We start from the raw sequence: 24,101 nt of genomic DNA on the forward strand, positions 1-24,101 counted from the left end.
CATCTGACTTGTGGGCAGAGGAAGAAAAGAAGAGGAGGACAGCAGAATAGCACGTGCCAGCTGAGCGAGTCTACCTCCCTTTTAAGGATCCTCCCCAGAAATCCCCACATAGCAGTTTCCATTTATATCTCACTGGGCAGAACTGTGACACACAATTGCACCCATGACTGTAAGGGACCCAAATTTTTAACTTTATATAATTTTAATTAATTTCAGTGCAGATAGCCATATGTGGCTAGTAGTTACTATATTTGACAGTACAAATCTATAGACAAAAAACTGTAAGGAATTTTCTTATGAAGTATTTTTAAAAAAGAATTGCTTTAAAGTTTAATTAGTAAAAACAAAATTTATTTGGGGAGTAAACACTTTTCTTTACCATATTCTTTTCACATTCTGTTTTTAAAATCCATTTATTGAGATATATTTTACACACATTAAATGCAGTATTTTTTTTAAATCTTCAATTTAATTTTGTAAAAGTGAGAGAGGATGTCATGGAAATACAGATGAGAACAAGAATATAGCCATCTCAGTATCATGGTATCAGAGGAAGTTTCTTTATGCCTGGAGTGAAATATTGAAACTTTACCTTCCTTTACCATCCCCCATTTGTAATATAATTGTTTCCATATTCCTCCACCTTTAGAACCACATCAGGCATTGTTATAATTTTTGCTTTTGCTTCAACTGTCAAACATAATTTAGAACTATGGTCCCCAACCCCTGGGCCACAGCCCAGTCCCTTACAGTCAAGAGCACAGTTGTGTGTCACAGTTCTGCCCAATGAGATACAAATGCAAACTGCCATGTGGGGATTTCTGGGAAGGCTCCTCAAAAGGGAGGCAGACTGCATCACTGCCTGAGCTCTGCCTCCACCACCACCACCCTACCCATGCCCCACCCCACCACCATCACCACCCCCCAGTCTGTGGAAAAATTGTCTTCCATGAAACTGGTCCCTGGTGCCAAAAAGGTTGGAGACTGCTGATTTAGAAAGCCCAAGATCCATTTTTATATCTGTTTGGTGGTCCAGCGCTGGTATTATCCACTAGAGCTTCATGAAACTTAGTCAGTCAGTGGATGTCTATGGCAACGAATTGGACAAAATGATGAGGATGAATTAAGCCGCTGAGATTGGTCAGTAGAGACAGGCCTTGACAATCCTCTTGCAAGACAAGGCTCAACCACGTGTCACACAAATAATGCCACTCAAACTACAGAAGCTGGACTTGGAAACTCTCTGTCATCCACTGTATTCACCCAGACCTTGCGCCAACTGACTACCACTTCTTCCAGGCTTTGGACCACTTCTTGCAAGGAAAAATATTCAATTCTCAACAAGCTGTGGAAAATGGCTTTCATGATAGCAGCACCACTGGCTCTGCAGTCTTCTTTGCTGCTGTCATAAACAAGCTATCATTAAGATGACAAAACTGTGTCCATAATTTGGGCGCATACTTTGATTAATTGTACTGCTTATTTGAGATAGATAAACTGCACTTTTGATTTGAAATTTGACATTTCATATTTAATGACCTCATACAATGGTAAAAGCCCAATTTTGGCACTTCCCTACTTTACACAGGAGTTTTATTGTCATAAAACCATAAAAGCAGCTGTAATCACGCCTGTAATCCTAGCACTGTGGAAGGCCGAGGCAGGGGGATTGCTTGAGCTCAGGAGTTTGAGATCAGACTGAGCAAGAGCAAGACCCTGTCTCTACTAAAAATAGAAAAAATTATATCAAGCAGAGTCCTACAGATGGTAAAAAACAAAAAAATAGAAAAACTTAGCTGGGCGTGTTGGCTCGCTACTGGAGTCCTAGCTATTTGGGGGCTGAGGCGGGAGGATCCCTTGAGCCCAGGAGTTTGAGGTTGCTGTGAGCTAGGCCGATGCCACGATACTCTAGCCTGGGCAACAGGACGAGACTCTCTTTAAAAAAAAAAAAACAAACATAAAAGCAACCTTTTTATGATGGTCACTAGGGTCCTCTATTTAGTTGTCTTATTTGAAATAGGATGACTGTGAAGATTTCCCCTCATGTGCAAGCATTAGACAAATGTGACAATAAGTCACAGTTAAGTGGGACATCACGTCAAATAATTGTTAAACAGGAGAGATTTATTGAATTCCTACTGTGTTGCATATTTTTACATTTTATTTAAAATACATATTAAAAGTAAAATAAAATACATATTAAAAATAAATGTACTTGTATACTTTTAAAAGTTGAGTTTTATATTATGTGATTTACACCTAAATAAAACTCTTATTGGCCATGCCAGGCTCATGGGAGGACTGCGTGAGCCCAGGAGTTCAAGACCAACTTGGGCAATAGTGAGACCCCGTCTCTACAAAAAAATTTAAAAATTAGTTAGGCATGGTGGTGCACACCTGTAGTCCCAGCTACTTGGGAGGCTGAGGCAGGAGGATTGCTTGAACCCAGGAGTTGAAGGCTGCAGTGAACTATGATGACGCCAGTGCACTCTAGCCTGGGCAACAGAGCGAGACCCTCTCTCTAAAAAATAAAAATGTCACTTAAAGTATGTGCATAATTTAATTATTTTTTCCTGTTTCATTTTCTATGAGAAATCCCTCATTAAATTTAAGGAGAATATAAACCTAAATTCTAATATCAATGTTTCTTTATTCATTTACTGCTGTTTATGTTTTAGAAGTATGTTGATTCTGAGGAAAGAAATCAAGGTGGATGTATCACTAAGAAATAAAATTGATCTATACTATTTATGTCATATCATGGTATTTTAAAATGTTATATTGGTAAAAGATTCAATGACAGTCATTATTTTTCTTTTCTTCAAATAGTTATGTTGGAAGCCTCTGCAGAGAACATTTTACAGCAGGACTTTTGCCATGCTATCAAAGTGGGAATGAAATATACCCAACAAATAATTCAGGGCATTCAGCAGTTGGTAAAAGAAATTGGCGTTACCAAGAGGACACCTCAGAAGTTATTTACCCCTTCACCAGAGATTGTGAAATATGCTCATAAGTAAGAACATCTGTACAAAAGAAAATATGAAATTGTCACCAGATTTAATTTTCTCTTGGGGGAAAAAACCTTCCCATGGAAGCATTGCCCATGCATTACTTCACGAACAGCATTTTTCTATCTTGTCATTGTCATAAGTATCTATTTAATGCCTTAAAAAGAAGAAATCCACATCCCTCTTCTAGGGCCTAACTTTGAATCTCAAATTAAAGTTAGAATGTGTTTATTGGTTAAGATACAGGTAATCCCCATATCTTTCTTTGTTTTGGAAAAAAGAATAAAGCATAAGATACTTGAATATCTAAGAAAACTATTAGGGTTCTCAAAAAGATATCAGATATAATACCACTACATGCCAAGTGGTTAGAGCAGTGCCTGGCACGTGGGCACTCAGTAAATATGAATCAGTCACTAGAAAATTATTTCATTTTATTGGAAATAAATTGCAAAGATTTGGCCCGGTGTAGTGGCTCACGCCTGTAATCCTAGCACTCTGGGAGGCCAAGGCGGGAGGATCACTCAAGGTCAGGAGTTTGAGACCAGCCTTAGCAAGAGTGAGACCTCCATCTCTACTAAAAAAATAGAAAGAAATTACCTGGACAACTAAAAATAGAAAAAAATGATGGGGTGTGGTGGCACATGCCTGTAGTCCCAGCTACTTGGGAAGCTGAGGCAGGAGGATTGCTTGAGCCCAGGAGTTGGAGGTTGCTGTGAGCTAGGCTAACTCCATGCCACGGGCAACAGAGCAAGACCCTGTCTCAAAAAAATAAAAGAAAAAAGAAAAGGTTAATATTTTCCCTTAATGTCAGTCTCACATTTATCAGTCAGAAATTAAAGAACTGTGTAAACTGTCCCTAACAAAAGAGTTTCCTGTGATAACTGAGCCGAAGTGGACAGAATGGAAGAAAGCAATAGGTTAAAAACAAAGTATGTGTGAAAGGAAAAATCTAACGTGGGAATAACTGAACGATTAAATATAAGAAGAAGGGTGGAACATAGCACCATGTGTGAATGATTCCCCCTGAGAGGTGGGAAGAAAGAAATTTGTGTTCTCAATGAGTGCATTGCGTACCATTTGGGGAATGGTAACACTTGAAGGTGCTGACTCAAGAAGGGGGGGTGGGGAAGGGAGGGATATATACCTACATGATGGGTGCAACGTGCACTACCTGGGGAACAGACACGCCTGGAACTCTGACTTGGGGGGAAAGGCAGTACATGGGCAACGTATGTAACCTGCAATTCTGTATCCCCCATAACAATAAGATAAAATAAAAAAAAAAAAAAAAGAAATTTGTGTTCTATATCATGAAAAATAAACAGTAGTGATAAACAGGTGTATATATAAATATTTTTAATTATTTGTGAAATGGTTATTAAATTTTTCACTTATTATTAAATATTTCAGTTTTGTTTGTTATAGAAACTGCCTCATGTTTCCAAATATTGTTATGCCTAACATTTATTTTGTGCTTAATATAGACTTGCCATGGAGAGACTCTATGCAGTTTTTACAGATTATGGACATGATAAAGTAGGTATACTTGAATTTTGTCTTATATTGTCCTAGGAATACTTTTTTATCATAACTTATGTAATTTTGCTTGTGAATGTTAGTCCTATTTTTATTAAAACTCTAAACAAAAAGCTGAATAAAAGCCTAGTTGTTTCTCCAATTCTTTTGTTTATTAATACAAGTTTTAGGGAAGTGTGCAAATATATTTGAATGAGTTAAATACATAATATTTCTCATAAATCAATGACCCATTCTAATCTTTTAAAGAATATTACCATTAGAGAAATCTGAATACTCTTATAATGTGTTAATTGTATAATAATTAAAAAATAGAAATGCTAAATTTTGCCATTTATATATGATAACTGAACCTCAACTTTCTTTTAGATTTCCAGAGATGAAGCTGTTAACAAGATAAGATTAGATATAGAGGAACAACTAAAAGGTGAATTTTATTTATATTTTTTTACTTAAAAAATTTTAGAACATATAATAGGTTTTTTTTAAAACTTTTGGTTGTAAGGTCTCAAAGAAATCAGTTGTTCTCATTGCTTGTCAGTTTTGTCTTTAATAAACTTGCAATGATACATCACAAAGTTACTGTTAAATTAACTTCTATGAATGTGGCCAGCAGCACTACACTTGATACAGAGTAACCTTGTAAATGTGGAATGTTCCTAATCTTCTGGATCAGACTCTTACCCTCCAAGATCTGTAGCCTTGTATCCTGTCTTTTGAAACCCCAAATATATTGTTAGAAATTCCTGAGTTCTTGATTTGTGAAATAGCAATACTAATAATACTTTGTGAGGATTTAATGAATGAATCATTTACATCTCTGCCTAGCAGGCACATAGTTAAGTTTTCAGTAAATGTTAACTGTTGCTGCTGTTACTCTTAATATGATATGGAATTATAACATATAAGTTTTAGATAATTTAGCTCTGCAGAAATTTTTAATCAAGGGATCTTACTGTATAATATCAGTCTCACAGAAACTGAATGTGAATGAAGCATGACATACAGATCTTGTTAATTTTTCTTATAGACAAACATCCTCACATGAATATCTTTTTTCTAAGATTGAAAATGCTGCTGTTAGCATTGATATTAAGGCCATTATTTGCAATTATCATTGAAAAAGTTTAGTCATTTCTCACTACATTTCATCCTATTTATTAAGAGGGAGAAATTGTATAGCACACGTTGCCTTATTTAAAAAGAAAAGTGACTTGTATTTGTATTATGCATAGACTCCCTGGGTTGATAGGATAATATTTTAAATGTTTTGTTGTTTTCCCTTCCAAGGTCAACTCAGTTAAAGCATAGTAGTTCATATTAAAGTATAATATTAAAAATTATTCTTGTGTGATAGAGATACAATAGTTAATATATTTCTGTGGCCATTTCTTATTGTTATTTTAAAGATATGTTTAGGCTGGACGCAGTGGCTCATGCCTGTAATGCTAGCACTCTGGGAGGCCAAAGCGGGAGGATCGCTTGAGCTCAGGAGTTCAAGACCAGCCTTAGCAAGAGTGAGACCTTGTCTCTAAAAAAAAAAAAAAAAGATTTGTAATATATAAAAAAAATTGTTCCCCAATTTGCAGAGTGAGATAAAGATTCCTAAGGCAAAAGAATGAGGACAACTACTCTTAAAATTGTCAGACCTTTTCATAAAGCTTGGCTGGGTTTGTCAGGTAACATAATACAACAGGGAGCTGATTTCAAAACACTATTGTTCTGGTAGAAAGCAAACTAAGTTCCCAAGAACACATTTGAGGTACTAGGTGTTCCTCACTTGCTTGAAAATGTTTTGACTTCTCTACTTTGTTTACCTGAGAACTAAATGTTCAGAGTCAGCTCCCTTGGTTTATTCCTATAATTAATTGATTTTAGGCTGTGAACTTTAGAGAAACTCTATCTTCTAAAAAGAGAATACCTTTGTTTTGGTTTGTCTTTTTTCTATAGAAAAATTTCCAGAGGTCGATCCATATGAAATAATAGAATCTTTCAATGTTGTTGCAAAGGAGGTTTTTAGAAGTATTATTTTGAATGAATACAAAAGGTAAATATAACATTTTTGATGGAATTGAAGCGTTTGCTGTCTCTGCAAGTGGGAATTTACTCAAAAACTGGCTTTTTTCAAGTGAACAGTAAAGAATTATATTTGTTTTATGAATGGGCACCTATTAAAGAAAGAGTATGTGGCCTGTGTGGATGTGTGACCATCTCTCTGGGCCTTGTGTGCAGAGCAGTGCTTCACAGTCTGACTGCACATCAGGATTACCTGCAGAGCTTTTTAATAACACAGGTATACAGGTCACAGCTCCAAACACACTCTGATTCAGTGGGACTTCAAGTGGTACCCAAGTATCTGTATAATTTTTTAAAGTTCTGCAGGGGATTATGATATGCACCTGCAGTTGAGAACTTTGAGATAAAGAAATGATGTGATTTTTCTGATTTCCAGCATAGCTTTACGTATTTATTTCCTTTATTACTGTAGGTGTGATGGTCGAGATTTGACGTCACTTAGGAATATAAGTTGTGAGGTAGATATGTTTAAAATTCTTCACGGATCAGCATTATTTCAAAGGGGACAAACACAGGTAATATATGTAAAAAGTTACAATTAATTACTGAATTAAGATCGCTTCATTAGATCTAATAGCAGTATATTATGTAGATGCTATGGGGTTTTATTATATGGTGTGCATTATTTATTCAGATCAATATCTGGGTTTTTTTAATATACTTTAACAAGTATATTAAAAGGTAAAATTGTATTTTTGAGGTAAAATTGCCACACAATAACTGCACATGTTTTAAGTGTATGATTTGATAAGTTTTCACATGTATACAACTGGGAAACTGTTACCACAGTGAAGATACTAAACATACCAATCACCCCCAAAAGGGTCCTCATGCCTCTTTGTAATACCTTCTTCTTGCTCCCTTCTTCCTCTAGGCAACTACTGATCTGCTTTTGTCTCTATAAATTAGTTTGCGTTTTCTAGAATTACCTGGTATTTTTATTGTAGTTTTCTTTTAATATTAGGTGTACAAAATTGAGTCACTCATATTCTGCAGTTTATGGCATATTATCATCATGGGTCTGTTAATGGCCCTCATTTGTTTTCTCTGTTTAGCCTGTAACTCAGTCCTGTTCTTTTTCTTTACATAGGCACCCACTCTTTTATATTTAACATATATTATTCTAGTTCACCTTCTGTTCATTTATTTACCTATATGTTTATCCATGGTTTATGGTATTATACTTTATACCTTTGTTTTTATTACATTAATCACTGCTTTAAATTCTCTAATCTGATAAGTATAAAGTGATATCTTATTGTTTTAATTTGTATGTCCTTGATTACTAATAAGGCTGAACATCTCTTTATATGGTAGCCAGTCAGCATGGTCACTGTATAAACCATGCTCTGGAGGGACTGAACACTTCTGGGCACTATTTTCGCATAGATGGTATCCCCTAGAGTGATACAGGACGGTGGCCCTGCTGCAGGTTTGCTCTTTTGTCAATTTTCTGTTCACATCTTTTGGCCAATTTTTTTCTTTTGTTAATATGGTTTACTGTATTTTACCTGCTATTTTGCAGTAATTTCCTGTATGTTTTAAATATTTATCCTTTTCAGTAACAAACCAGACTTTATATAAATGTCTGCCTCTTTGTTGTTTGCCTTTTAACTTTGCCTGGTAGCCAACTGTATGTCTACAGTAGACTTGAAAGCTTTAGTTTTGATATAGTTAAGACTTCCCCTTTTCCCTTTTGTGGTTTGTATTTTTAATACTTGTTTTTGTTTTTTATTTTTTTGTTGTTGTTGTTGTTTTTGATACAGAGTCTCGCTCTGTTGCCCAGGCTAGAGTGCTGTGGCATCAGCCTCCCTCACAGCAACCTCAAACTCCTGGGCTCAAGCGATACTCCTGCCTTAGCCTCCCAAGTAGCTGGGACTTCAGGCATGCGCCACCATGCCTGGTTAATTTCTTTCTATTTTTAGTAGAGACAGGGTCACACTCTTTTCAGGCTGGTCTTGAACTCTTGACCTCGAGCAATCCTCCCGCCTCAGCCTCCCAGAGTGCTAGGATTACAGGCGTGAGCCACCGCGCCCAGCCTGTGGTTTGTATTTTTAAAGTTTTATTTAAGAAATCCTTCCTTACCTCAAAGTCACAATATTACCTACCTCCTTTTTCTTTTTATTAGCTTTCTAGTTTTAGCTATCAAATTTAGACTGTCAATCTATCTTGCAATTTATTCCTACACGTGGTGTAAAGTGGAAAACCTCCATAGTGATCCAATTTTACATCATTTACTAATAATTTATTTTTCCCACTAATTTGTGATGTCACCTTATAGTCAAAGTTTATAATACATTTTTTTACTATATCCTCTTCCACTGTTTTGTGAATTTCCTGGGCCAATGTCAAACTGTTTTAACTATTATGATTTTGGGGTATAATGTCTTAATGTCTGAGAAGCAAATCTTCCCAATTTATTTCCTCCTCCCCAAAACTGTCTCACAATTTAGGTACATTTGCTCCTTCACTGGAATTTTAATATTATATCAAGTTCTCAAAAAAAATCCTTCCAGGACTTATGTTGAAATTGCAGTGAATTGATTAATTTGAGGGAGAAATCATATTTTTACTGTTAAAATCACAGTCTTTACAATGAATATAGTCTATGTCACGTTTGATTCAGGTTTTCTTTTATGCCCTTTAATGAAGTTTTTTAAGTATCTTTATTAAGATACTCTGTATACCTTTGTTATCCATTCTGACAGTCTCTGCCTTTTAACTGGAGTACTTAGTTCATTAGCGTTAAATTTAATTATTGTTGTGATTAAATTTAGATCTGTTTATTATTTGTTTTTTTATTGGCCCCTCTATTTTTTGTTTCTCTATTCTTACTCTCTGCTTCTTTTTGGATTAATTGAATATTTTTTAGAATTTCATTTTTAGACATATTCAAATCATTGTTTCTTGTATGTTATTTATTGTTTTCATATGGGTACTTTCAAGATTTGCTCTTTATCTTTGGTTTTCAGTGGTATGACTTGAAAGGTGTGATTTTCTTTGGATTTATCCTGCTAAAGTTTCCTGAGCCTGAATCTGTAAATTTGTGTCTTTCATCAAACTAGAGGAGTTCCAGCTATTATTTCTTCAAATATTTTTCCCTACCTCATTCTCTCTCTTCTCCCCTTTGGGGATTACAAGGGCACATATGTTAGTTTTTTTGATATTGTCCCACACATACCTGAGATCATGTTCTTTTCCCCTCTTCTTTGAATTGGGCAATTTCTATTAATTCATCTTCTTGTTGATTGACTTATGTTCTTTCCAGTATGAGATAACAAATTTTTCAGTTCTAGATTTCCACTGATTCTTTTTTATGTCCGTGACTATAATTATAATGGCTATTAAAAATCTTTGTCTATTAATCCAACATCCTAAGCAACTCAGGGTTGGTCTTCATTGTCTTTTCTCTTGAGAGTGGGCCTTTTTCCTGTTTCTTTTTAGGTTGTATTCTGGATCTTGTGAATGATACATTTTAGAGAGTCTTAATTATGTCTCTCTAAAGAAGTTTGGGTTCTTGTTTTTTTGTTTTTTTTTAATTTTAAGCAGGCAGTTTTATTGTCTGAACTTTTATCAAGGCTTCCTCTATGGGCTAAGACATAGTATTTCTTCCTCTTCCTATCTTCCTTCCCCAGAACTCTTAGTGCAGTGCTTTACATATATGTAGTCTGTATGATGTTAAACCATTAGATTATTGAGGTTTACATTTAGCCTGAATATATATAAAATGAGTAAATATTTATAATATTAAGTACCATGGCAAACTTTGTATAAAATGTATTTATCCCATTTGTTAAGACCAAATTGGATTCTTCAAATACTTTTAGTTTTCATCTTTGTGGTGAGTATTTTAAAGGCTAAGTAATTTTTTTTCTTCTTTTTTTAGGTGCTTTGTACTGTTACATTTGATTCATTAGAATCCAGTATTAAGTCAGATCAAATTATGACAGCTATAAAGTAAGTTATGTTTTTCTGATGTTATGTTTTATGATGTTCTGGTATATAATTAAAGTTCATGTGGTATGTTATTAGTCATTCTTACTTTTTTTAACCTATATTTTTGTACTCATTTTTCTATTTACATAGTCATGATTTCAAGGGATTTTTTTGTGTAGTGTGTGCATATTGTCTTCTAGATCATTGGTTTGGAACAAATATTCATAAAGCATTTAATTCTTTAATATGAGTACATTTAGCTTATTCTTTGTCTCTAGAATCATTTCTCAGCACAGATTTTCTGGGTAATCTTGAATGATTAAGTTTTTCTTTTAGAAATGAGAGCAAATAAATACATGAAAGTCCTCGTTGCTGAAAATAATTTGGAGGCTGTTAATGCAAAACCTTATCTAATCCCAAACCACATTGTGATTTTGTGTTCAGAAATACTTGGCTCCCCTTTCTTTCTGAAAAGTCAGGCCGGGCACAGTGACTCACACCTGTAATCCTAGCACTCTGGGAAGCCGAGGGTGGGAGGATAGTTTGAGGTCAGGAGTTCGAGACCAGCTTTAGCAAGAGTGAGACCCTGTCTCTACTAAAAATAGAAAGAAATCAGCCAGGCATCTAAAAATAGAAAAAATTAGCCAAGTGTGGTGGCGCATGCCTGTAGTCCCAGCTACACGGGAGGCTGAGGCAGGAGGATCACTTGAGCCCAGGAGTTTGAGGTTGCTGTGAGCTAGGCTGACACCACAGCACTCCAGCCCAGGCAACACAGCAAGACTCTATCTCAAAAAAAAAAAAAAAAAGGGAAAAAAAGAAAAGTCAGCAATAAACTCATGTTGATCAGTTTTGATAACAAGGATCTGTATTGCAGTCCCCACTAGCATTACTACATCAGAGTCCTGAGACTCACAGCCAGTTCTTTCTTTCCCCAGTGCCCAATATGACTGCTTGCCTTTCCCTGGTTAAGGGTCTCAGAACACCATAGGACTCCACCTCCTTTTTCCTACTGCCCAACTAGTGATAATCCCCAGTATCTTCTAGGTAGCTACTCTAATTGTTTTTCATGGGTTGAGAAAACTGACAGTGCAGCTCTGTGTTTAAGGATGGACTGCTCATCTTAATAATTCTCTTTTGGAAGTTCTTCTACTTTGTCTATAGTTGCATCTGGGCCAAAACTTGGTTGCTCTGCCCTTCTTCACTTTAACTCCTGTCTTTTCTAGAAGGCAACACAACTCAGTAAGAAAGAGCACTGGGTTTGGCCAGGGTTCCTCCATATTCTAGTCTTAGGTCTGTAACTTCTATAAATGAGAGGGCACACATCACCCAACCATGCTAGCCCTTCGTTTCCATTTCTTTACAAAAATGCAGGTATTAAGCCATGGATGCCTATCTTCCTCTCTGGCCCCCCAAATCTTTGATTCCTGTAGTCTTCTGAAGGAGTTTAGCATTTGGATTTCTTTTTCCAAGGCTGCAGTTTATGATTATGCAGATTCTGCCCGACCCCAGGCCTTTTTCTAAATCCTCTTCACAGAGAAATTCCTTTATAATTTCACCCAAAGGGCAGCACTATTTGTGCTAACACCCTGTTATATACCTGTCTTTTCATAGGTAAATCTGGTTTCTTGCTTTCACGAATTGTGTTTTTTCTCATCCTTAATTTTTTCCATTTTTCTAGACACTTTCACAGCAATTCTCTTTCCAAACTCTGAAAAGAACTTTGCCTTTCAGATCTTCTGATTGCTCTCAGCTATGTCATTTCAGTTACTGATCTTCATTTTATATGTTGACTGTGAGAAAGAATGTAACTCTGAGATTTAACTAATTGTGGTTATAACATTTAGGATTCTCTCAATTGTTACATATGTTTTTGTCTTAGTATTAAAATCTAGATTTTTAAGGGCTTGTATTTGAAGCAAAATTGATTTTCTAAATCTGTATAGAATTCATTCATAAGCCACAGAAAAAAATATCATCTCTCATTCATCCTTCTAATTCTTCTGGTTTTTAGTTTTAGACCAACTCTCATTAATGCCCAATTGTTTTTAAAAATCTCCTGAAATCATTTTTAGTTGTTTATTGAAATAAATTTGTTTGTATCCATATAATGTTTTTAATATTATGCCTTTTGTTTGTAGTGGGATAAAAGATAAAAATTTCATGCTGCACTATGAGGTAAGGTGAATTTTTTCCCCAACATTTTATTTTGAAAAATTTCCAGGGTACAGTAAAGTTGAAAGAACTGTACAGTAAATAACCATATACCCACTACCTGGATTATGCCATTAACATTTTACTGTGCTAGTGTTAGCATATATCTGTTAAGGTCGATTTGGGGGCTATCATTTTATTGCATATAAAAGGGATTTAGAGAGATAAATAATAGTTTTCCACTCAACAGCTTCCTGTCCTAAGTCATACATAAAGGTTAAAGAAAGTATAGCAAACAATGTTTTTTTTTAGGCAAGAAAGAGTGGTGTCTGTATACATGTGTTTCAAACAAAAGTGAAGCTTTTGGCCGGGCGCGGTGGCTCACGCCTGTAATCCTAGCACTCTGGGAGGCCGAGGCGGGTGGATCGCTCAAGGTCAGGAGTTCGAGGCCAGCCTGAGCAAGAGCGAGACCCCGTCTCTACTAAAAATAGAAAAAAATTATATGGACAACTAAAAAAAAAAATATATATATATATATATAGAAAAATTAGCCGGGCATAGTGGCGCATGCCTGTAGTCCCAGCTACTCGGGAGGCTGAGGCAGGAGGATCGCTTGAGCCCAGGAGTTTGAGGTTGCTGTGAGCTAGGCTGACGCCACGGCACTCACTCTAGCCTGGGCAACAGAGTGAGACTCTGTCTCAAAAAAAAAGAAAAAAAAAAAAAAAAAAAGTGAAGCTTTTCAAATACTTCAACTGACAAATCACCTCCCATTAGCTCATTTAAATGTCCATATTTTTACTCAGTTAATTAGAAGTAGAAGATCAGAATAAAGTAACATTTAATGTTTCTTTGTATGAGATCATTATATTTAATTGAGTTCATGATTGACTTTATTCACACCTAATCCTAAGGGACCACATATAACACATAGTACTTCTAATTTTATTATTTGAAGAACACAGCATGGGAGGCTAAAATAAAGTAGCAAGTCACTTCACTTTTGATTAACTCTTGTTGGCTGCCCAGAATCCCAACATTTCAGTTTTGTTGAACCTGCTGTAATCGGTAGATAACGTTTTATGTAGAAAGTGTATGCTACAGAATATCCATAAACATGGAGATTCATACAGGTCTTAGATCCCTTTTAAATATCCTGTTCTGGATATACCCAGATGCTACAGAAGCCAGAGAGGAATTGTAATTGAGTAAAAGCACATTCTTTGTCATGAGCTGGAGAGCATGTGGCAATCTAAAAAAGGGCAGCTTTAGCTGATTATTGGGTGAGGGGATGAGGGAGGGAGCTGGAAAAGGATATGGGCCATTATTGCCACATTATCCCATTTTTTTAAAACCTCTTTATTGTAAAATAAAGTACAGGTACTGAAAACCATATACACCAAAGGATGGCTTAATGAGTTTTTCATAAGGCAAACACCCTTGTCACCACCACCTAAGTCAGGAAGTAGAACCTTGCCAGCCACGTCAGAAGCCCCTTCATGTTTTTCATCCCAGTCCCAACCCCCTTCGTCCCCTAAAAATAACTATGTTCTTGTAAGTTTCAGAGTAATCACTTCCATGTATTTCCAGTATTTCCAGTGTACAGCTCTACATACTACAGTTTAGTCTTGTCCATTTTTTTTAATTTGATATTTATTTCTTTCTTTTTTTTTTTTTTTTTTTGAGACAGAGTCTCACTCTGTTGCCCAGGCTAGAGTGAGTGCCGTGGCGTCAGCCTAGCTCACAGCAACCTCAAACTCCTGAGCTCAAGGGATCCTCCTGTCTCAGCCTCCCGAGTAGCTGGGACTACAGGCATGCACCACCATGCCTGGCTAATTTTTTCTATATATATTTTTAGCTGTCCATATAATTTATTTCTATTTTTTTAGTAGAGATGGGGTCTCGCTCTTGCTCAGGCTGGTCTCGAACTCCTGAGCTCAAACGATCCGCCCACCTCGGCCTCCCAGAGTGCTAGGATTACAGGCGTGAGCCACCGCGCCCGGCCTAATTTGATATTTCTTTAAGTCTCTTTTAATCCATACATTTTTCTTCCATTACATTCTTTTCTTTATAGTCTGTCTGTTGAAACCCCAGAGCCATTTGACCTGTAGAGTCCCCCACAATCTGGGTATTAGTGATTGCACATTCATGGTGCAGTTCAGCATGTTTCTCTGTCCTTCCTGTTTCCTACAAATTGACTGCTAGATCCAGAACCTTTGTCAGATTCATGTTCTGTTGCTTCTTTTTAAAATTTTTTTCTTAAACTGGAATTCCAGATTTTTATGGGTAATCTCCCAAATCTTAAGTGATCACAACTAATTCATATTCCTTTAAGATAACATTTCCATCAAATAAAATGATTTGTAACCTCTGGCTAAAATAAAACCCTTATGAAAAAGATCTTTGTTTCCTTCATATATTTTTGTCATTACATTTTGTTTGAGAAGGGCTTTAAAATACGCAACTCTCTGTCCGTGTATTTTTGTTTTATATCTGAAAGAGGTGGTGAAGAGAGACAAGTCCACAAAGTATGAATTAAATTGCAATCTAATGAAATAAAAACGTGGGCTTTGGTATGGAAAAAAAGACCTGTGATTCCTCAATGTGTATTTCTTTATAAATATGTATACGCTTTTCCTTATTACAAAAATATAATATTTTGTTATTGTTAATAATTTAAACGTTCTAGATATTTATGGTGTAAATTTTCATAACCATCCACTTCCCACCCCCTAATTCACTTACACACTAGAAATAGCTACTGTTAGCAATTTGGTATGTATTTTAAATTTACACCAGACGTTTTCTATGTATTTATGAACATACTTTTTTTAAGCAAAATTGGTATTCTACTGTTTTATAACTTGTTTTATTATTTTGGCAATATATCTCGACCATCTTCTCATGTCAGTTTTATATGTGTTTTTTTTCTTTTTAAGTTTCCTCCTTATGCAACAAATGAAATTGGCAAAATCACTGGTTTAAACAGAAGAGAACTTGGGCATGGTGAGTAAATCTATAAATTTATATGGTGTTCTTACAGAGACTTGGTACATTTTTTGCTTACTGTTTTCTATTCTAATTTAGGTGCTCTTGCTGAGAAAGCTTTGTATCCTGTTATTCCCAAAGATTTTCCTTTCACCATAAGAATTACATCTGAAGTCCTAGAGTCAAACGGTATGGTATTGAAGTATTTCTTTCCTAGTAGAAATGACTAGATTCCCTATTATATTCTTAACTTTTCAAAGGTAATAGCCAGGCAAAGTGGCTCATGCCTGTAGTAATCCCAAGACTTTGTGAAGCCAAGGGAGAAAGAATGCTTGAGACCAGGAGTTTGAAACCAGCCTGGGCAACATAGCGAGACTCCATTGTTACAAAAAAATTTTTAAAGATAATGGCACGCGCTTGTGGTTCTAGCAACTCAGGAGGCTGAGGTAGGAGGATCACTTGAGCCCAAGAGTTTGAGGCTTCAGTGAGCTATGATTGCACCACTGTACTCCAGCCTGAGTGACAGAGCAAGACCCTATCTCTAAAAAAGAATGAAAAATTACAAAAGTAATGTTACATTATGTTTATTACTACAGGGCATAAGCCTATTGCAAGAGAAGATATGTTTAATTAATCATAAACTTGTCTGAATCTCTGTTCTTAGCTAATGAGTTGTTTTGAAAGCAATATAAAACAAGTATTTCTCATATATATCTGTTATAATAGATCCAGTTTGGGTTGTTTCTTTATTTTACAAACAAACCACAGAGCAAGACTGGCTTGGAGAGAGGAAGGGCCAAAATAGAGTGATCGTTAGGTAGGGCATACTTACCATGTATCAGTATCACACATAAAAAATAAGTGGACATCACAGAACAAGTCTGGGATAAAAGGTCAAATTTAAATAAAAAATTAGTCCCTGGGTCAAAGCAAAGTGCAACAATTAAAGGCAGAAAAGGCACAGAGTTCTTAAAGGTATATCAGATATAGATCAGATGGTCATAGGTTTTGAGGGAAAAACATCAAAGTAATCTCAGAATATAAATTAAAGACTTTTCTGTTCTCTGCTGGATGTGACTAAACTAATGGGCTTATGGCCCAATAAGAGAGCCAGAGCCCTGTATCTTTAACTACTTCTGATTAGGCAAAAAATGAAATATTCTAGTACTTCTGGGCTACTTCTTAGAATCGGAATCTCTGTAGTAATACTGTCCAATAGAACTTTTTGTGATGATACAAATCCACTATATCTGTGCTATCCAATTGAGGAACTGAATTTATTTCAATGGACTGCAGCTCTGTAGTTTGTTTATGGCTTAGGAGAGCTTGCCTTAAGTGATTTAAAGAGGAGGAAAAAAAGATTATTGAATATGTATGTTATAATTGAATATTTGTGTGGAAGTAACCAGTAGGAATAATTTTCTACATCTTAAAAATCAGTATAATATAAAGTAAGTATTTTCATTTTATAGGGTCATCTTCTATGGCATCTGCATGTGGTGGAAGTTTAGCATTAATGGATGCAGGTAAAAGAATTATGTCTCAAAATTGCTAGTATTTTATACACATCTGATTAGTATAAAATATGAGATTTCTTTAATCGGATTTTAGTAAGACTAGAAGTCAGATACAGATAACCAAACCAGGCAAGAGGCAAAATAGTTGCAAAATAGAGTTTCAAATATCAACATATCTGCTGGAATTCTTATTTTTAGCTAAAAGGGAGTACACTGAAAATTATTTACTTGCCTTGGTGACCCAGTGAACTTTCTTACCTCCCAAAAGGTAAAGAGCTCCAGAATTGATTTCAATTACCAAGGAAGTTTTGATTAGGAAGCAGTTTTAGGACCCATAAGAGAAAGCAACTACGTAATCTTCCTGTCGATTTATATAAGCCAGGAGAAGAACCACACCACTCAGAAGTGTACATAGAATTTTAGGAAGGCAGACTACACTGGTTCAATATAATTCCTCAATCTGAAACACTTAAAGGGAAAGAGTTAGCATCTAGGAGGTTCTGCAAACCAATTTCTGCCAGTCAACAATGATGCTATTTGAGAATTAAGGGAGAAGGAACCTAAAGATACTAAAGAGGATGCCCAAGTTCTCTGATAAATTCACACATTTACAATACAGATATGAAAGATGGGAAGGAAGATATAACCAAGGATAAAATGAAAAAAATAGTGTGAGTGTATAATAATATGTAGAAAAAATATTAATAAAACAATAGAACAGGCCAAAGCAAAAAAATGCTAAAGGCACTTTTCTAGTCGTTTTTAGTGGCGGAAACATAATCTGATATTTAACATAGCTAGTAAAATACCGCTACTATTTTCATTTTCACACATTCATTTAACAAATCTGTGTGACACCTGTGTGCCCAAGTACTGATCTAACCTCTTGGGACATGGTCATGAACAAAGCAGTCCTTGTCCTCCTCATGGAGCTTGTATTTCTCAGTCTTCCAAATCTCATAATGGGAAACACCGAACAAATTCTGAAAAAGATGAACTGAAAGGTAAAATAAAAGAAGACATCGTAAGAAGATCTTTAACTATTTTTAATGAATTTAGGTCTTTTGGTCTAGACAAAAATCCATCCTCGGTAATGATGAGAACTTCAGGATGAGATTACTAAACCACGATCACAGTCTTTGAGAAATTAGAGACTAGTATACCAGGGACAGAAAGGGTATTATTGGAACAAAAAAAAAGGATTTTCTCTAAAGTATAACCCACTGAACTTGACAGTGACCTTTGACAAGATTTTTAATAGCTTATTTTAAAATTTTGTTTATAAGTATTTTAGAAAGGAAAGGGGCTACAGAGAGGAACCAGAACAGACTCCCCAGAAATAAGTCATGTCCTAGTAAACTCATTTTCTGTTTTGAAAAAAATTACTAGATTTGAAGTGAGGGGGTGATGCTGTTGATGCAGTGTATCTAGAGTTCAGCTTGACAATTTATGATATCTTTGTGTAAATGTTGCAGAACCTTAGACTAGATGGTAGGCTCACCATCCATAACCAGTTGAAGGATGAGCAAAGGGGGCTGGTTAATCTAATCAGGAAGTCGGAGCGGTATCTCAAGTGGAAGACTTGAGGATGCTCAAGTCTTGAGCATCCTCAACTCTATCCCTTTCAATGATTTTGTTATTGAGAACACTGGCCTGCCAATAAAAAGGATACTGATAAAAAGGAATGGGTGACTGATTTGTTAAATGACAAAATAGAGTAGGATTTAAAAAATATGGAGCCAAGGCAAGGCATGGTGGCTCACGCCTGTAATCCTAGCACTCTGAGAGGCCGAGGCAGGAGGATCCCTTAAGCTCAGGAGTTCAATACCAGCCGGAGCAAGAGTGAGACCACATCTTTACAAAAAATAGAAAAATTACCCGGGAATTGTGTGTGCACCTGCCCAAGTCCCAGCTACTCAGGAGGCTGAGGCAGTAGGATCACTTGAGCCCAGGAGTTTGAGGTTGCCGAAAGCTATGATGATGCTACTGCACTCTAGCTGGGACAACACACCAAAAAAAAAGAAAGAAAGGAAAAAGGAAAAATCCTAGATTTTGTATGGACCACAAAGACCCTGAATAGCCAAAGCAATCCTGAGCAAAAAGCAAAACTGAAGATATCATACTACCACACCTCAAAATATATTACAAAGCTGTTGTAACCCAAACAGCATGGTACTGGCATAAAAATAGACACACAGACCAATGGGACAGAATAGAGAACCGAGAAATTGATCCACATTATCTACAGTCAACTGATTTTTGACAAAAGTGCCAAGAATACTAATTGGGGAAAGGGCAGTCTCTTTATTAAATGGTGCTGGGAAAACTGGATATACATTTTGCTGAAGAATGAAACTACGCCCCCACCTCTCACCCTTTATAAAAATCAACTCAAAATGTATTGAACACCTGAAACAATAAAACTACCAGAGGGAAACATAGGGAAAACACTTCAGTAAATTGGTCTGGGAAAAGATAATATGACTAAGACCTCAAAAGCATAGTTAACAAAAGTAAAAAAAAAAAAAATGAGATTATATCGAACTAAAAAGTTTTTGCACAGCAAGCAATCAACAGAGTGAAAGGACAACCTACAGAATGGGAGAAAATATTTGCAAACTACTCATCTAACTGGAGATTAATATCCAGAATACATAAGGAACTCAAACATCTCACCAGCCAAAAAAAAAAAAAAGAAAGAAAGAAACAATTAAAATATGAGCAAATGATCTAAACAGAAGTTTCTAAAAAGAAAATGTTCAGATGGCCAACAAATATATGAAGGAATGCTCACCATCAGTAATCATCAGGAAAAGGCAAATCAAATCCACAGTAAGGTATCATCTCACTCCAGTTAAGATGGCTATTAAAAAGACCTAAAATAACATGCTGGCAAGGATGCAGACAAAAGGGAACTCTTATACACTGTTTGTGGGAATGCAAACTAGTACAGCCACTATGGAGAACATTATAGATGTCCCTCAAAAAACTACAAGTAAAACTGCCCTATGATCCAGCAATCCCACCATTGGGAATTTATTCAAAGGAAGGGAAATCATTATATTGAAGTGACATGTGCACTCCCATGTTCATTTATAGCACTATTCACAACAGTAGCCCAGATGTAGAATCAACCTAGGTGTCCAACAACAGATGAGTGGATAAAGAAAATGTAGTAGGTATACACCAAAGAATACTATTCAGCCATAAAGAAGAAGGAAATCTTGTCATTGTGGCAACATGGATGGAACTGGAGGACATTATGTTAAGTGAAATAAGCCAGGAACAGAAAATTAATCACTGCATCTTCTCACTCATGTGAGAAGCTAAAAAATAATCTCATAGAAGTAAAAAGTAGAACAGAGGATACTCAAGTCTGGGAAGGCTAGGAAGAAGGGAGGGATAGGGAGAGATGTGTTAAAGGATACAAAATTACAGCTAGATTGGAGGAGTTAAGTTCTAGTGTTCCATACCACCATAGGATAACTACAGTTAACAATAATATATAGTTGCAAATAGCTAGAAAGAGGATGTCACCTCTTCTCAACACAGAGAAAGGATGTTTGAGATGATGGATATGCTAATTATCTGATCTGATCACTACATTATATGTATCAAAACATCACTGTGTACCCCATGAATATGTACAATTTATTATTTGTCATTTAAAATTATAAAATTAAAACCAAAACATACATATCTAGGGAGAACTATGTAACTATTCAAATGAATGAGGTAGAGCTTTGTGTGGTGACACGTGTCAATATCCGAAATATCTTATCAAGTGAAAAAGGCAAGGTACAGAATAGTTAATGCATGTGGTATGCTGCCATGAGTAAAGAAAAGATTATATTTATATTTATACTTGTGCACAGAAATTTTCTGGGAGAATACATTAAAGATGGACTGGGGTTCAGGGTGGAAGAATTTAGCAAACACTTTGTAACTTTTCAACAAAAAGAAGAAAAAGAAGGCATCAAAAGCAAAGCAACAGATAATTTAAGAGTCATGAAGTCTGCTGTTATTCTAGAGGTTTTTGCTGAATATAGTGATTATTAAAGTTGGTTTAAGTAGCTTTATTATATGCTCAGAAAGAAATGAGGTAGTCAGATGACCTCTTAAGACCTCTCCAACTCAGCTTTGGTGACTGTCAATTCACAGAACATCATCCATGTACATTAAATGTCAACAGAATGACAAATATGTGTGTTGGGTTGGTGTACACATTACATATGAAAGTACTTTTTTCCAATTATAGGAGTTCCAATTTCATCTGCTGTCGCAGGTGTAGCAATAGGATTGGTCACCAAAAATGATCCTGAGAAGGGTGAAATAGAAGATTATCGTTTGCTGACAGATATTTTGGCAAGTATATTCCCAGTTTTAAATGTTTGATGGTGAAGACTGTACATACTTTACAGGTATCATATGCTTAGAAGAATGCTGGTACTCAAGGAATAGAGGTACTTGTTCTTACTTTCCTCCTCTGCACCTCAGCATTGGACTTTATAGGATATGACTTTAAAATATGTATTACAGTATAAATATTCATAATGGCTCACTTTAGGATAATTGTAAATTAATCCTTATGCATTTATGGAGAGGAACATGTAATCTAAAAATAAAGTAATATTTCTAGTAGCTTAAAAAGTCACAAATTGGAAGCAATAGTTAATGTAAGAGATATTTCTTTGTGTTTGGTCTTAGAGCATATGGTTTACTTCTAAAGCTATTTTTTGAAATTCTTCTGTATTGAGTATGGGTGAGTTTTATTTTTGTTTAAAACTATAATTTCTTAAATTTCTGAAGGGAATTGAAGATTACAATGGTGACATGGATTTCAAAATAGCTGGCACTAATAAGGGAATAACTGCGTTACAGGTATTTTTTAAAACCCATTTTGTTTCACTTTTGTAATATTTATATTATGTCATAAATAAATACTTACATAATATTTTGGCTTTTTTATGTTAGGCTGATATTAAATTACCTGGAATACCAATAAAAATTGTAATGGAGGCCATTCAGCAAGCTTCTGGTAAGACAGTATGTCTGATTCTCTTTCATTATTTTCTGTAATACCCATTAGGCTTATTATAAAATAGTGCTTTAAAAAATGGAATTTCATATAACTTAACTTAGATTGCCAAGTATTAACTTATTGGGCACATGACTAACCACCAAAATAGATGACTAGTGAAATTTCAGTTTTTATAAATTAACTCTCTTAAGATAGGACTTATGGAAAAGAAAGTATGAGTAGATTTTCAAGGTAATTGGGTCGGGGAGAGCTTTGATTATTAAGCTAAAAAAAAGTTTGGATTTTACCCCTTAAAAACTAAAAATGCATCTATTTCAGATCACATTTATTTTATGTAGTTATAACTTTGATTATGTTTTTATCTCTTCTAGTGGCAAAGAAGGAGATATTACAGATAATGAACAAAACTATTTCAAAACCTCGAGCATCTAGAAAAGAAAATGGACCTGTTGTAGGTAATACATTAAAATTATTACTGATCATAGGAAGGTAAACATAAATATGTGAATGTATTTTACCATTTTTAATTTTTTTATCCCATATGCAAAATAAAAATATTCTAAATACTTCTATAGTTAGAATACTTTAAATTTGGGGGAATATTCTTGGACATTTTTCTGTCATTTTATTCAAATAGCAAACTGTTTTTTCTACTTTATAGTGAAATATTTTTATATGTGTCTAGGGAAAAAAAAAATCCTGAGTGATCAAGACATGGTTGAGGTTTGAATTGTTTAAATATTTGTCTGTATTATATTTCAGAAACTGTTCAGGTCCCATTATCAAAACGTGCAAAATTTGTTGGACCAGGTGGATATCATCTAAAAAAACTTCAGGCTGAAACAGGTAAGAGTTGTGTGAAGTTTGGGGTTTTTCATTAAATGCTGGATCAGGCCAAGCACAGTGGCTCATGGCTATAATCCCAGTACTTTGGGAGGCCGAGATAGGAGGATTGCTTGAGGCTAGGAGTTTGAGACCAACCTGGGCAACAGAGCAAGACCCCACCTCTAAAAAAAAAAAAAAAAAATTTTTTTTTTTTTTTTTTTTTTTTTTTTAATAAGCTGGGTGTGGTGGTACATGCCTATAGACCTAGCTACTTGGGAGGCTGAGGCAGGAGGATTACTTGAGCCCATGAGTTTGAGACTTCATAGAGCTGTGATCACACCACTGTACTCCAGCCTGGGTGACAGTACAAGGCCCTGTCTCTTTAAAAAAAAAAAAATTCTCGATCATTTAAGTTTGCTCTTTCATCTCTACTGTGTTGCTTTAAATACACACACACACACACACACACACACACACACACACACGAGGTCTGTCTGGAAAGTAGCCATTGTTCTCATTATATTAACAATGCCTGGATACTTTCCGGACAGACCTCATTTTTGAGAACTGAAAGAAAGACCAGGAGAAAAGGGTGTGACATGTCCGGACTGTAAGTTTTCTGTGTGCCTCTTAATAAATCAGCAAATTATGGTCCTTAACTATATTCAGGAAGGATGACTAAGAATTCATCAAGGGTTTTGTTAATTTGGTTTGGGGGGTTTTTTTGCAACATTTAAAAATTGAACATCTAGAATAATTTTTAGTTTTTCATGTTAGAGAAGTTATGCTCTAATTGTTTCTTACTATTACTTCTGCTACTTTCACTTAATTTTATTTAGACTCTGATTTACAGAGTATATGTAGAAATAGCATGGTTTGTTTTTTCTGGAAGCAGTGTTTGGGTTACCTAGTATTAATACTTACCAGCTTTGAGGCTATTGAAGGAGGGTGAGAAGCAGAGTCATTTTAGCTAGTTTCTAAGACTGAGAAACTGACATGATTTCATCCCTCATCCAAGGG

At 35.5% G+C, this 24,101-nt stretch overlaps 1 protein-coding gene across 2 annotated transcripts in view; it reads left to right on the forward strand.

The window, feature by feature from the left end:
• Positions 1 to 24,101, forward strand: part of PNPT1 (polyribonucleotide nucleotidyltransferase 1) — a 42,503-nt gene that overhangs the window by 13,231 nt on the left and 5,171 nt on the right. For both annotated transcript variants that reach the window (XM_069494110.1, XM_069494111.1), the window contains 15 exons: positions 2,830 to 3,016; positions 4,499 to 4,550; positions 4,920 to 4,977; positions 6,501 to 6,597; positions 7,039 to 7,141; positions 10,513 to 10,583; positions 12,701 to 12,737; positions 15,650 to 15,716; positions 15,798 to 15,887; positions 17,171 to 17,224; positions 21,474 to 21,580; positions 22,025 to 22,096; positions 22,190 to 22,253; positions 22,628 to 22,711; positions 23,019 to 23,102. In XM_069494110.1, coding sequence (XP_069350211.1) covers positions 2,830 to 3,016; positions 4,499 to 4,550; positions 4,920 to 4,977; positions 6,501 to 6,597; positions 7,039 to 7,141; positions 10,513 to 10,583; positions 12,701 to 12,737; positions 15,650 to 15,716; positions 15,798 to 15,887; positions 17,171 to 17,224; positions 21,474 to 21,580; positions 22,025 to 22,096; positions 22,190 to 22,253; positions 22,628 to 22,711; positions 23,019 to 23,102 — 1,227 coding nt within the window. The remainder of the gene's footprint in view (positions 1 to 2,829; positions 3,017 to 4,498; positions 4,551 to 4,919; positions 4,978 to 6,500; positions 6,598 to 7,038; positions 7,142 to 10,512; positions 10,584 to 12,700; positions 12,738 to 15,649; positions 15,717 to 15,797; positions 15,888 to 17,170; positions 17,225 to 21,473; positions 21,581 to 22,024; positions 22,097 to 22,189; positions 22,254 to 22,627; positions 22,712 to 23,018; positions 23,103 to 24,101) is intronic.

This window comes from Eulemur rufifrons, chromosome 19 (genome assembly GCF_041146395.1).
Source record: "Eulemur rufifrons isolate Redbay chromosome 19, OSU_ERuf_1, whole genome shotgun sequence".
NCBI classification, from domain to species: Eukaryota; Metazoa; Chordata; class Mammalia; order Primates; family Lemuridae; genus Eulemur; species Eulemur rufifrons.